Raw genomic sequence first — 13784 nt, 5'->3', positions numbered from 1 at the left:
CCAACAAACAAAAGAATGTACTAGAATATTTCTATCTGTGCCAGCTCTCAGTTGATGTATGCAATATATGTTACAGTGAGGTCATGTTTCCCAGCCTATCCTAATTATTATTAAATAAAAAAAATTCCAACATAGATTTGCAACTGCAAATTTTAGTTGAATTCCTAGGACACCTATAGCAGACATATTTGCTATAAATATCTTGTTTAGGTATGACATATTAATTTGTTAAATAATGTTTTCTTTTTTATCAGAGTCTCATTTAGTAGATGTTTCCATTAATGCATCGATTTTTTTTTTACATTATATTTATTTGCTTTTTTTTCATAGGCTGTAGGGAATGCAAAAACTACGCGTAATGATAACAGCAGCCGATTTGGAAAATACACTGAAAATAGTTTTGACAGAAGATACCAAATAATTGGTGCGAATCTTAGAACATATCTTCTCGAGAAGTCCAGAGTAGTGTTTCAGGTAACAACAGCAAAGTGCAATTTGATGTGAAAATATATATTTTATGCACAGAATTTTAGTTTATGTTGATTTTAAAGTATATTTTCTTTTTTGTTTAGTCAGATAATGAAAGGAATTATCACATATTTTATCAGCTCTGTGCATCAGCTTCCCAGCCTGAATTCAAGAACCTTCGTTTGAGTATGTATAAAATCCAGCGATTTCCCTTTTTTTTTCTTTTTCTATGTTGGGTTGAACTGGATGGACTGTCTTTTTTAAACCGATTAACTATGTAACATGCTTTTTTTAAACGGGGGCTCCTGGCAAAATTGAGGAACCAGCGTTGTAATATATTTTGGCTGTTATGCCTGTGCCATTATTAAAAATAGAATCATCCTTCCACTCCTTTTATACCTTGAGCATTGTGGGGTTCATTTACTAAAACTGGAGAGTGCAGCTCTGCATAGCAACCAATCGGCTTCCAGGTTCTTTTGTCAAAGTTTAATTGAACAAGCTAAAGTTAGAAGCTGATTGTCTACTATGCAGAGCTGCACCAGATTTTTCCACTTTTAGTAAATCAACCCCCGTGATCTAAAGTCCCCAATGTATTCTATGGCTGTTCCTGGATCCTTCTAGCTGGATAAAAGGAGTATACCTGTATTCAGATTAGTCCCAGAGTCTTGGGCATAAAGACAAACTACTGGAAATGTGTTAGTCAGGGCTTTTTTTCTCAGAGAATAGGTGCACTAACTCATGTCCACCCCCCTTGAACAGTGTGAGGGTCATAAAAGGGGCTTTGTTAAATAAAACCAGGTGTACAAGGTTTAGGGGTTCAGCAATACACAATGCACAGATTGCAGGGTTCAGGAGTGGGCTATGCACAGGGTGCAGTGTTCAGGAGTGAATTATGCACATGGTGGAGGAGTGCATTATGCACATACTGCAGGATTCAGTAGTGCATTATGCACAGAGTGGGGGTGGGGGGGTTCAGGAGTGCGCTATGCACAGAGTGCAGGGTTCAGCCCTCTTCCACAGCGCCTTACCTGTACATCCCCCATCCACCACTCACTTCTGCACATCCCCCCTCCCCCAGCACTCACCTCTGCATACACCCCCCTTCACTGCCCTCATCATTGCCCCCCCTCCAATGCTCCACTATCTTCCACATGCTTACCTCTGCAAAAAAGCACCTCTCAGCAGCTGACTTGGCTCTAGTATCTCCCCCGGCCAAGGCTTGTTTTTCCTACACAGGGCAATGAGTGTACACTTCACCTTTCTTAGATAGGCAGCAGAGGCAGCGAGGACATCAGCATCAGGCAAGAGTTGGGGATCACAGAGGGTGCAGCTCACCATGCAAGGCCCTCATGCGGGGACAGGGAGGGTTCTGTGGGAGTCACTAGGCGAGGTGCGCTGTCACCTTTAAACACAAAAGGTGGCTGAATGGAGTTCCACCACATTCTGGCTAAAAAAAAAAAAAGCTTTGCCTTTTGCAAACTGGAAAAAGGTGCAACGGAGCATGGGAAAGAGAAAAAAAATGTATACTCCCTGGACATTGAGAGTGCCTTACTGGCCACTGAGAACACTTTCAAAGTGCAAGGAAATGACAGCTGCTGGGATTTACCTTAGGAGTTAGGTTCCATCTAACAAAAGCCCACAGAGAAGGAATTTCTTGCTGGTAATTATACTAACCATTCTTTTGTAGAAACTTTAAGACCTTCAAATGTCTGACATACTTTTATTAACTACAATTTTGTACCTCTTTTAAGGTTTGTGTGTAACTGTTGCACTGATAATTATTTGTAGTAGTGTTTATCTATTTATTTATGTATTGTACTTCTAGTGAATGCCGAGAACTTTAAATACACAAGTATGGGTGGCTGCATAGAAATTGATGGCGTCAATGACAGGAAAGACATGATAGACACACAAAAAACATTCCAATTACTAGGTAAGGATGTTAAAAAAAAATTCTAATTTTTATTTGGAACCTTTTGGAGGCCTTTTGTGTATACCCTTTATTGTATGGTTGTGTATTAATATCCAATTGGTGTACCATGGAGAATTGTTGTATTTATATAATCATGTATAATTGCTGCTATTATTGCTAATATTTCTTTCCATTCATGATTAATATATTTTTATTTTATGCATGTTATATTTTTATGAATTGAATACATTTTCCTAGTTGTTCATCGATTTTGTTTCTGAGCATTCATGCAATTCATTTAAAGTCCCACCCTTTTCTCTTAGACTAGTACAGGGATGGAAACGCATGACCGCATCAGGTCATGGTTTCATTTAAAGTCCCACGGGATACATTGTCCCAACCACTTTCTAATAAGGATGTTAAAAAAATTAGATGCATTTACTGAAAACTGGTTTGTAGCTTCCGTAGCCTAGTAAAGAGAATTAATATCACCTGAAATCCAACAATTGGGGAACTTTTGTAAATGTTATTAATGCAGAAGGGACTGGGAATGACCATCTTAAAGGATGATTTGAAGAGTTTACAGCTTTGGAAGTCCTATACCAAGCACATCTGTTGCCTTTCTGCTTGCCATAATTTTCTAGTCAAACCTATCCATTTACAGCAGGGGTCTCCAAATTTTCTAAACAAAGGGCCAGTTTATATTCCTTCACATTGTAGGGGGCCGGACTATGGCCAGTGGGAGTAGACATTTTCCTGGCATTGGTGGGAGAAAACATTGGCACATTTGGTATTAGAGGGAGGAACAGTGCCCCATCATTGGAATCATTAGGAGGAATAGTGCCCCATTATTGGTGTCAGTGAGAGATATTGTGCCCCATTGTTGGTGTCAGTTGACAGAATAGTGTCTCGTATTAGTGGGAGGAGTAGTGCCCCAAGGGCCGGATAAAGGCAGACAAAGGGCCGCATTTGGCCCCAGGGCTGCAGTTTGGAGACCACTGATTTATAGCATGAAGCCAATGGAATTGTCAACCCTATAGGTGGAGGAAGAAAGGGTAAACTGGGATTTCTAGTATGTTATTGTGACCATTTATTTTTATTATATATATTGTTGCTTTTTTGTGTTCATGTTAGTTTTGATTATATTAATTGAAAACCTTTTGACTCTGGTCATCTCATGGATTTATGTGGACAACTTTTCTCCCAATAGAAAGAAAATACAGGATGTTACTTTTTTTTTACCAGATTAACCTAGACTTCCTTCTTTCTTTGTGGCATTTGGCGCAATGTTTAGGTTTCAATATTGACTTTCAGATGGATGTATTCAAGGTTCTGGCAGCTATCTTGCATCTGGGAAACGTAGAGATCAAGCGTGTTAGTGATGACAAGTCATCAGCCAATGTAAGAAATTCAAGCTATTGTAAATGAATCCAATGATCAACTTCTGCTTGGCCAATGAAACATTTCTCAGTTGAAAACAATAGCAGATAAACTGATGTTAACTCATCCATTAACTCTTCTAGATAAAATTTGGGTAATCTGATATAAATACCAAAAGAAATTTTCTGTGTTTTAACTTCAGGTGTCTAAGACTATAACTATCTGAATATTTAGTATGTTATAGATATTAATTTTGTGCATTTACGTTTTCCATTATTTTATTAAACACTCCAAACTGACATTTGGACCTGATCTAATGAAAATGTATGCAACAAGGGGTCACCTATACGGGCAGCAAACTGCATTAAGCATTTTAATATTTTTTGTTATTATAAAGAATGTTGCTGTCATTCACACACACAGCAGTCTTATGCAAAATCCACGGTTTTGTATGCCGCGTACAGACGATCGGAATTTCCAACAACAAATGTTCGATGTGACTTTGTTGTTGGAAATTCCGACCGTGTGTATGCTCCATCGGACATTTACTGTCGGAATTTCCAACAACAACTGTTTGAGAGCAGGTTCTCAAATTTTCCGACAAGAAGACTTGTTGTCAGAAATCCCGAGCATGTGTACACAATTCCGACGCACAAAAGTCCACAAGGCTCGGAATCAAGCAAAAGAGCCGCACTGGCTACTGAACTTCATTTTTCTCGGCTCGTCGTACGTGTTGTACGTTACCATGTTCTTGACGTTCCGAATTTCCGACATTTGTGCGACCGTGTGTATGCAAGACAAGTTTGAGCCAACATCCTTTGGAAAAAAATCCACGGTTTTGTTGTCGGAACGTCCGATCATCTGTACGCGGCATTAGTCTTTTTGGGGTCATGGGTAGTCCAACTTGTCCATGTATACTTCCCTAAACACTTTGGTGTCTACTGGACAAATAGCTCTGTTCATCTTTAAACAGTGAGAAATAAGCATTGTATCCAATAACTGTTCTTTAAACACCCATTTTAATATCTTTATAAAAAAGATGGTGAATATATATATATTTTTTTAAATCAGAGGAGACTTAATGAACAAATGAATAAAACAGCAGTGCATGCACTTTCATATTTAATGCGGGTTATATGCTAAATAATCCATTTTGCTGTAATTGCCATTGTTACTATAGATACATTCTGCTTTCTACATTTGAAGAAATTTACTCCAATCACTCTTCATTCATTTTGTAGAAAAATGACCAGCATTTGCAGATATTTTGTGAACTGCTGGACCTCGACATAGAAAAAGTGGCACAATGGCTTTGTAACAGGAAAATAGTTACAGTATCGGACACCGTCATCAAACCCATGACAAAACATCAAGCTGACTATGGAAAGGATGCTCTGGCTAAGAAAATCTATTCTCATCTTTTTGACTATTTGATTGAAAAAATCAATAAAGCACTGAGGATTCCAGGAAAGCAGAATACGTTTATTGGAGTGCTCGATATTTACGGGTAAAAAGAGTTTATTGCTTTGTTCTTACATACATAAAATGTCCAAGTTTTATTGAGCTCATGTATGATGTTAGTTTTTGGAAAACATTATATTACCTCTGGAGGTTCCTATGGTGTAATTTAAACAAGATCGGTTGTTAATCAGACGTCTGCCTTCAGGGAAGAAAAGTCAAGAGGTAAGACTACTCAAGTTTAAGCCGCGTACACACGAGCGGAATGTCCGACAGAAAAAGTCCAACAGAATCTTTTTATCGTCTATTCCAATCGTGTGTATGCCTCCTCTGACTTTTTTTTTCGAAAATTCTGAGGGACCTAGAAATAGAACATGTTCTAAATATTTCCGACGGAACCAATTCCTATTGGGGAAAACTGCTCGTCTGTATGCTGTTCTGACGGACCAAAAACGACGCATGCTCTGAAGCAAGTACGAGACGGAAGCTACTGGCTATTGAACTTCCTTTTTCTAGTCCCGTCGTATGTGTTGTACGTCACTGCGTTCTGGATGGTCGGATTTTGGTGTGATCGTGTGTATGCAAGAGCGCTTCAGCGGAATTCGGTCGGAGTACCGTCGGAGAAACCTTCGGAGTTTATTCTGACGGCAAAACCGGTCGTGTGTACGCTACATTAGTAGTTTCACTTCCACCGACTAGTGATGGTGTTTCACCCAAACCACCTGACATGAATAAAGTTGAATTGTACGCAAAGAGCTAAATCCAGAGCTAAAATACAAATTTGGGAGCTGTCTTATCTGTCAAAGGATTTGTATTTCTGTCCCATCTAGTCCTGAGATTTATACAGCCCTGATACAGCATAGCATGTCTGGTGACCTTATTTTCTTTGCTGCAGTTAAAGCGGAATCATAATCATCTCAATTCCTGTGCTAAGGTGTCTTGGCTGCTGACATTGGTTAGTCTCCTTACAGGTTCCAATCTTCGGCTGTTTTGATTGGCTGGGCTGAGAAGACGTCACTTCTGTGCATGCACGGGAGTTTGTTCAACTGAGCTGCGTGTATGCAGTTCAGTGTAAAGTGCGAACAGGCAGAAGCTTCAATGCAGAACAGACATTAAAAATCTTGCCTGCCTGGTCCATAATGCTTGCACCAATCTTCTAAACATAAAAAATGAATCAAATGCTGCTACTAATTAACAAATGGGGTGCTAAAACAGAGACTGGAGTAGGTAGCACAGATAGACCTGAAGCAGGCCTATCTGCTTACTTAGCAAATGCCACTCCCGGCAGTTTCCTGAGCCATTATAATGGTACAAGGTGGTTAGTTGATTCCCTGATATCTATTAAAAACAGAGGTGTTAGTCTTATATATTTGAAAAACTACAGTGGGTATAAAAAAGAATCTCCCCCCTTTAAAATAATCACATTTTGTTTCTTTGCAGCCTTAAATGAAGAAAGACACAGTTTTTGTTTTATCCGGCTCTCATTACTAGTGCAACTTATAACATTATAACATCCAAGTGAAAGATATAACACCAACATGTCAGAACAATAAATAAAAAATTCAAAAACAGAATCACTGAGTTGGAAAAAGGATCACCCCCTTATGTCAGTATTTTGTTGAAACTCCTTTTGCTTTAATTACAGCCTTTAGTCTGTTGGGATATGTCTCTACTAACTTTGCACATCTAGACTTTGCAATATTTGCCCACTATTCTTTGCAGAACTGCTCAAGTTCAGTTAAATTCGATGAATACCCTTTGTGGATTGCAGTCTTCAAGTCATTCCACAGATTTTCAGTGGGGTTTAAGTCTGGGCTCCCGCTGCTGTCAATCAAACTCTGTGACAAGGGAGTGGGGGGGTGGGGCAGTGCCCCATAGGAAGCCACTTCCTATGGGGAAACTGGCTGAAGAGGTGGAGTAAGGTGCGCCAATGAGGGACCCAAGAATTGGGGCTGCTCTGTGAAAAAACATTGCACGGAGCAGGTAAGTATGATATGTTTGTTTTAACTAAAAAAAAAGCAGAAGCTTTACAATCACTTTAATTCCTCCTTAAATGTGCAGAGACTAGTTTTTTATTGCTGTCTGTGTCACCCTTTGGGAGGTCCGCCCTCACTGTTGTGGTGTCAGTAGGATAGATGGTAAGGGGTAATCCAAGATTTTACAATGATCATTGTATCAGAAGTATCATTGTATCCTTGTATCAGAAGTAAAGGTGATGTCTTCCAATGGGAACATTTATACTGATGACAACTGTCAAGGGTGGGATTTCCTATCATTTTCCACTTTCCACATTTTTCAGTTTCATTGACATGTCTCAGGTATAGGAAGTGAAAGGAAATCTCTCCAATGAGAGCATGGGTGGTATGGTTGTCACTAAGACAGGAAAACATGGACAGCAATAAAAACATGACAGAGTTTGTAACCTTTAACTACTATACAGTAGTCAAAAACATTTTGGCTGAACGTCATGGGTACAGTGCGAAATTGACAAAAAATATTCCTAGTGGGATTACAGTTAGAAATAAAACTTCCACACTCTACCCAACACTAACAATTGGGTTTTGATGGCTATAGTCTTTTTTTTTTGAAAATTTCTTGAATAGCACTGAGCTTATTAAAACATACATTTCTATAATGCAGGTTTGAAACATTTGACATCAATAGCTTTGAACAGTTCTGTATAAATTATGCGAATGAGAAACTACAACAACAGTTCAACTTGGTAAGTACTCAGAACACAATGTCCAATGCAGCAAACCATAGAGACCAATCAGACATCATCTTTTGAAACGAGAACCTTTGTGGCAGGATCCCCGAATAATACTTTAAAAGAGTTGTAAAGGCAGAAGGTTTTTATCCTAATGCATTCAATGCATTAAGATAAAAAGCCTTCTGTGTGCAGCAGCCACCCCAGCACCCCCTAATACTTACCTGAGCCCCCTCTCTGTCCAGCGATGTCCGGGACTCTCCCTCCCGATTGGCTGAGACACAGCAGCGGCGCAATTGGCTCCCACGGCTATCAATCAAAGTCAGTTAGCCAATCAGGGGAGAGAGGGTGCGGGGCCGAATGGCAGCTCCGTGTCTAAATGGACACACGGAGCTGCAGCTCGGCTTGGGTGCCCCCATAGCAAGCTGCTTGCTGTGGGGGTACAATCACTTTAATGAAAGCTTGAAAACTTCTGAAACGACATTAAAATGTTAAAGCATGTTTCTATTTTAGTGATTACATTTAGATCTACGTTAACAATAATATGATTGTTTGCTTTTGGTTATTGTTTTAGGTTGGCTTTACTCCAGTAGAATATTGGTTGAAATTTTCATTTTAGGAATGTTTGATTTACTGCTGGTTAGTTGGGTCAAATCAACATTTGTTTTTTACTGCAGTGTCAAGAAAATTCAAAGCAGCAGAATGGAAAATGTTTCTGGATTGAACAAGTTTCTAACAGCGTTATGTGTTTTTTTTGGGAAAGTCAATTTCCTCCAAAATCGAGTGTTAAAACTAGAGATTAAGGTTGGCCCGATACCACTTTTTTAGGACCGAGTACAAGTACCGATACTTTTTTCAAGTACTCGCCGATACGGATACTTTTTTTTTTTAATGTCACGTGACAGTGTTTTTTTTTTTTTTTTTTTTTAACAATGCTTTCTTTTTTTTCTTTTTTTTTAGGGGGGGAGGGGGTGAACGGTGTCTGTGTGTTTTTATTTACATTTTTATTATTTTTTCCAATAATATTTTTTTTTATTATTTATTGCAATATGTTTTTTTTTTTTTAATCAGCCCTGTTGGGGGGCTTTGGTGAGATCTCCCCCTTGAGACAGAGAAAGAGACTGAGGATAGAGATTCCCCAGTCCCTTTCTCTGCAGCCTCAGCTGCACTGATAATGAATGGAGAGAAGACAGCGGCTCCACTCCATTCATAAACTGAGACATCGTAATCACAGGAGATTACAATGTTTCAGTTATGTGAATGGACAGAGTCAGCTGACTCTGTCCATTCACAAAGGAAGGAGGAGGACATGGAGAGAGACAGCACAACGGAGGGGGACAGCAGAACGGAGGGGGACAGAGGAAGAGAGGGGGACAGCGTAACGGCGTAACGGAGAGGGACAGAGGAACGGAGGGGGACAGCGGAACACAGGGGGCATGGAGGATGCGGTGACAGTCAGCAGTGATCGCGTGTGGGGGAGTTACAAGCACCGATCACCGCTGTATGTCACTAAAGCAGCTGAAAGCTGCTGGGGGAAAAGCTTGTAACTCCCCCAGGCGCCGATCACTGCTGACTCTCAAGGTATCGGGGGAAGCATCGGGAGCCTTTGCCCGAGTACAAGTACTTGGGCAAATGCTCGGCATCGGGACAACCCTACTAATGATGCACCGATACCATTTTTTTAAGACTGAGTATGAGTACCAATACATTTTCCCAAGCACTCGCTGATACCAATTAGCGATACCTATTTTTAGTGTCATGAGACATTTTTTTTAAGGCTCGTTCACATCGTACATTCATGAAAACGAATGGGAAAACCACACAGATTTCACTTGCAGAGACATCAGGTTCACATCACAACTTTACAGCCCGTTGACATATGTGCAGGCCAGCCGCAGTGCGATTTGAAAAACTGCCCTGTGCGATTTCAGTCCGGTTCAGGTGTGATTTCTAATCTCAAACACTATAATTTGCATTGGAATCACACCTGAACGGCTGAACGAAAACGCATCGGCCCACACATATGTGAACTGAGAGGTATGCTTTAGTACCGGAGCATTTGCACAAGTACAAATACTTGAACTTGTGCAAGTACAGTGCAACGCTAGTTAAAACCAAACAAAATTTTTAAGTATTGTCGAACATCATTCATGAAGTCATTGAATGTACTGAAAATTTTCGTACAAACGTTTGTTCAAAAAGCTATTAGTGTAAGGCCAGCTTAACTATGCACCATTACTAAGTAAGGAACATACCGATGTAAGTCATTTGAATGTCTTAGCTTATTTTTTAATATTATATCTATGTAGTGACAAGTTTTGCTGACATAGATTTTTACTATAACTTTATTTTTGACAGTTATCGTTGATTTTTCTGATAGATTTCATTATCCATTTAATAGTTTGGTTTGAGTAAAGTGTACATTGCATTAGTCCATAGCAACTATTTAGAAGTAGTATTTTAATTCCTTTGACTACGGTAAACCCCGAACTGTGAGGCTGCATTCACACCTCAGCGTTTTGAATTGCAGGCAGATTTCCCATGATTCTGCCCGTTATTTCAAAAGCGCAGAGGTGTGAATCACAAATTGCAGAATGCATTCGTTTGAGTATCGCCTAAAATCGTGGTGCGGTTCTGCAACAATTTTCGCATGATAAATCGCTCTGCAATCGTAGCAACCTGCATTGCATGAAGCATGTTGCCCCGAAAAAAGTTCAGGAGCTACTTCTAGGAAACATGTTTCACACTGTGTGGCTTTCCGCAACTGCAGCATGATTTATCACATGACAATCACGGCAGAACCGCACCATGATTTTAGGTGCCATTCAAATGATCTGTGATTTGTCATTCACACCTTGGTGATTTGAAATTGCGGGCAGAATCACAACAAATCTGCGCGCAATTCAAAACGCTGAGATGTGAATGCAGCCTGATTGCTTGCTATAAGTTATCTATACTGCTACCATATTCTATTTGTGTACATATTTCTTTATTCATTCGGTACTCGGCTAAAAACTGACCTATCAGAAAGGCCAGAGTGGTCTGCAAACATTGTCAGTACACCAAATTATTGTTTGTTTGTTTTTTTAATGTACCAAAGTATAGTTCTTTTTGGATGGTTTACATAGAAAGGCGTACACCAATTGCTAAAAATTCCCAAGTGCGACTTTTTGCAACAAAAGTTTCCCAATCTGTGCCACATAAATATTGGTACAGAAAATGGGTTTGTCAATATTCAGTGCCAAAAAGGTCAGTTACACATTCTACTACGTGCCAAATCAACAATATTACTGCAGCATAATAGTTTAATTGACATGAAATGCTCCAAAGTAGGTTGTCACAAGCAACAATTTGTATACTTAACAACTTCCAGGCTAGGTTTATCTGACCTATTGTGTTATGGAAGCACTCTGTATTTAATGTTTATCACCAAATTGAGGATTTTAGAAAAGTAATAAAAAAGATACTTTAAAAATATAAAAATATAAAATAAAATATTTTAAAATATTTGATGACCTGAAACATGTACGGATCAGCAGTTCTGCTTTCATACAGTGCCTTGAAAAAGTATTAACGCCAAATGAAATTTTCCACATTTTGTCATGTTACAACCAAAAATGTAAATATATTTTATTGGGATTTTATGTGATAAACCAAAACAAAGTAGCACATAATTGTGAAGTGGAAGGAAAATGATAAATGGTTTTACATTTTTTTTACAAATAAATATCTTAAAAGTATGGCGTGCATTTGTATTCAGACTTGTATACAGCTGCAAGTCTTTTTGGAGATGTCTCTACCAGCTTTGCACATCTAGAGAGTGAAATTTTTGCCCATTATTCTTTTCAAAATAGCTCAAGCTTTGTCAGGTTGGATGAAGAGCTTCTGTGAACAGCAATGTTTAAGTCTTATCTTGGATTTAGGTCTGGACTTTTACTGGGCCATTCTAACACATGAATATACTTTGATATAAACCATTCTATTGTAACTCTGGCTGTACGTTTAGGGTCGTTGCCCTGCTGGAAGGTGAACCCCTGCCTCAGTCTCAAGTCTTTTGCAGACTCTAACAGATTTTCTTCTAAAGCCACGTACACACGAGCGGAATGTCCATCAGAAAAAGTCACACGGAAGCTTTTCATCGTATATACCGATCGTGTGTAGGCCTCATCAGACTTTTTTTTTCCTGACAGACCTAGAAATGGAACATGTTCTAAATATTTCTGACGGAACCAATTCCTATCGGGAAAACCGATCGTCTGTATGCTGATCCGAAGGACCCATAAAGACGCATGCTCTGAAGTACGAGACGGAAGCTATTGGCTACTGGCTATTGAACTTCCTTTTTCTAGTCCCGTCGGAAGTGTTGTACGTCACCGCGTTCTGGACGGTCGGACTTTGGTCAGACTTTGGGTTGACCATGTGTAGGCAAGACCGCTTGAATGGAATTACGTCGGAGTTCCGTCGGAGAAACCGTCAGAGTTTATTACGACGGCAAAACCAGTCGTGTGTACGCGGCATAAGATTGCCATGCATTTGGCTCCCTCCATCTTCCCATCAACTCTGACCAGCTTCCCTGTCCCTGTTAAAGAAAAGCATCCCCACAACATGATGCTGCCACCACCATGTTTCACAGTGGGGATGGTGTATTCAGGGTGATGTGCAGTGTTAGTTTTCCGCTACACATAGCATTTTACTTTTAGGCCAAAGAGTTCAATTTTGGTCTTATCTGACCAGAGCACCTTCTTGCACATGTTTGCTGTGTTCCCCACATGGCTTCTTGCAAACTGCAAGTGGGACTTCTTATTGTTTTCGTTCAGCAATGGCTTTCTTGTTGCCACTCTTCCATAAATACCAGATTTGTGGAGTGCACGACTAATACTTGTCCTGTGGACAGATTTTCCCACCTGAGCTGTGGATCTCTGCAGCTCCTTCAGAGTTACCATGGGCCTCTTGGCCGATTCTCTGATTAATGCTCTACTTGCCTGGCTTGTCAGTTTAGGTGGACGGTCATGTCTTGGTAGGTTTGTAGTTGAGCCATACACTTTCCATTTTCAGATGATGGATTGAACAGTGCTCTGTGAGATGTTCAAAGCTTGGGATATTTTTTTTGTAATCTAACCCTGCTTTAAACTTCTCCACAACTTTATCCCTGAACTGTCTGGTGTGTTCCTTGGCTTTTATGATGCTGTTTGTTCACCAAGGTCCTCTAACAAACCTCTGAACGCTTCACAGAACAAATGTGAGATTAACCGCTTGCCGACCAGCCGTCGCTGTTACACTGTTGGCAGGTTGGCACGGCTGCGTGATTCGACGTAGCCGTACATCTGGCTCTTTAAGAGCTCTAGGGGTCACGCCCGCAGTGCGACGCTGGAGCCAATGCACGTGGCCGGTGGCCGCAATGCCTGACAGCGACCTGCGATCATTCCAGAGAGAGACAAAATGGGGATCTGTCAATGTGAACAGACAGATCCTCGTTCTGTCAGGGAAGTAAAGAGAGATCTGCTGTTCCTAGTGAACAGGAACAGCGACCTCTCTCTACTTCCTGTCAGTACACTGCCCCCACAATTAGAAACACCTCCCTAGGGAACACTTAACCCCTTGATCGCCCCCTAGTGTTAACCCCTTCCCTGCCAGTGACATTTCTACAGTAATCAGTGGCTATTTTTAGCTCTGATCACTGTATAAATGTCAGTGATCCCAAAAAAGTATCAAAAGTGTACGATCTGTCCGCCGCAATGTCACAGTCCTGCTAAAAATCGCTAATCACTGCCATTACTAGTAAAAAAAAAAAATAATAATAATAATGCCATAAATATATCCCCTATTTTGTAGACGCTATAACTTTTGTGCAAACCAATC

General features: G+C 40.1%; 1 protein-coding gene across 3 annotated transcripts in view; it reads left to right on the top strand.

Annotated features, from left to right (window-relative positions):
* The window catches only part of LOC141131448 (unconventional myosin-Vc-like), a 164761-nt gene that overhangs the window by 59930 nt on the left and 91047 nt on the right, over positions 1-13784 (top strand). For all 3 annotated transcript variants that reach the window (XM_073618737.1, XM_073618736.1, XM_073618738.1), the window contains exons 6-11: positions 331-474; positions 573-654; positions 2294-2401; positions 3675-3781; positions 5002-5267; positions 7859-7940. In XM_073618737.1, coding sequence (XP_073474838.1) covers positions 331-474; positions 573-654; positions 2294-2401; positions 3675-3781; positions 5002-5267; positions 7859-7940 — 789 coding nt within the window. The remainder of the gene's footprint in view (positions 1-330; positions 475-572; positions 655-2293; positions 2402-3674; positions 3782-5001; positions 5268-7858; positions 7941-13784) is intronic.

This window comes from Aquarana catesbeiana, linkage group LG03 (assembly GCF_042186555.1).
Source record: "Aquarana catesbeiana isolate 2022-GZ linkage group LG03, ASM4218655v1, whole genome shotgun sequence".
Taxonomy (NCBI): Eukaryota; Metazoa; Chordata; class Amphibia; order Anura; family Ranidae; genus Aquarana; species Aquarana catesbeiana.
The sequence above is the reverse complement of the archived record's forward strand: the minus strand, read 5'-3'. Positions and strand labels throughout refer to the sequence as shown.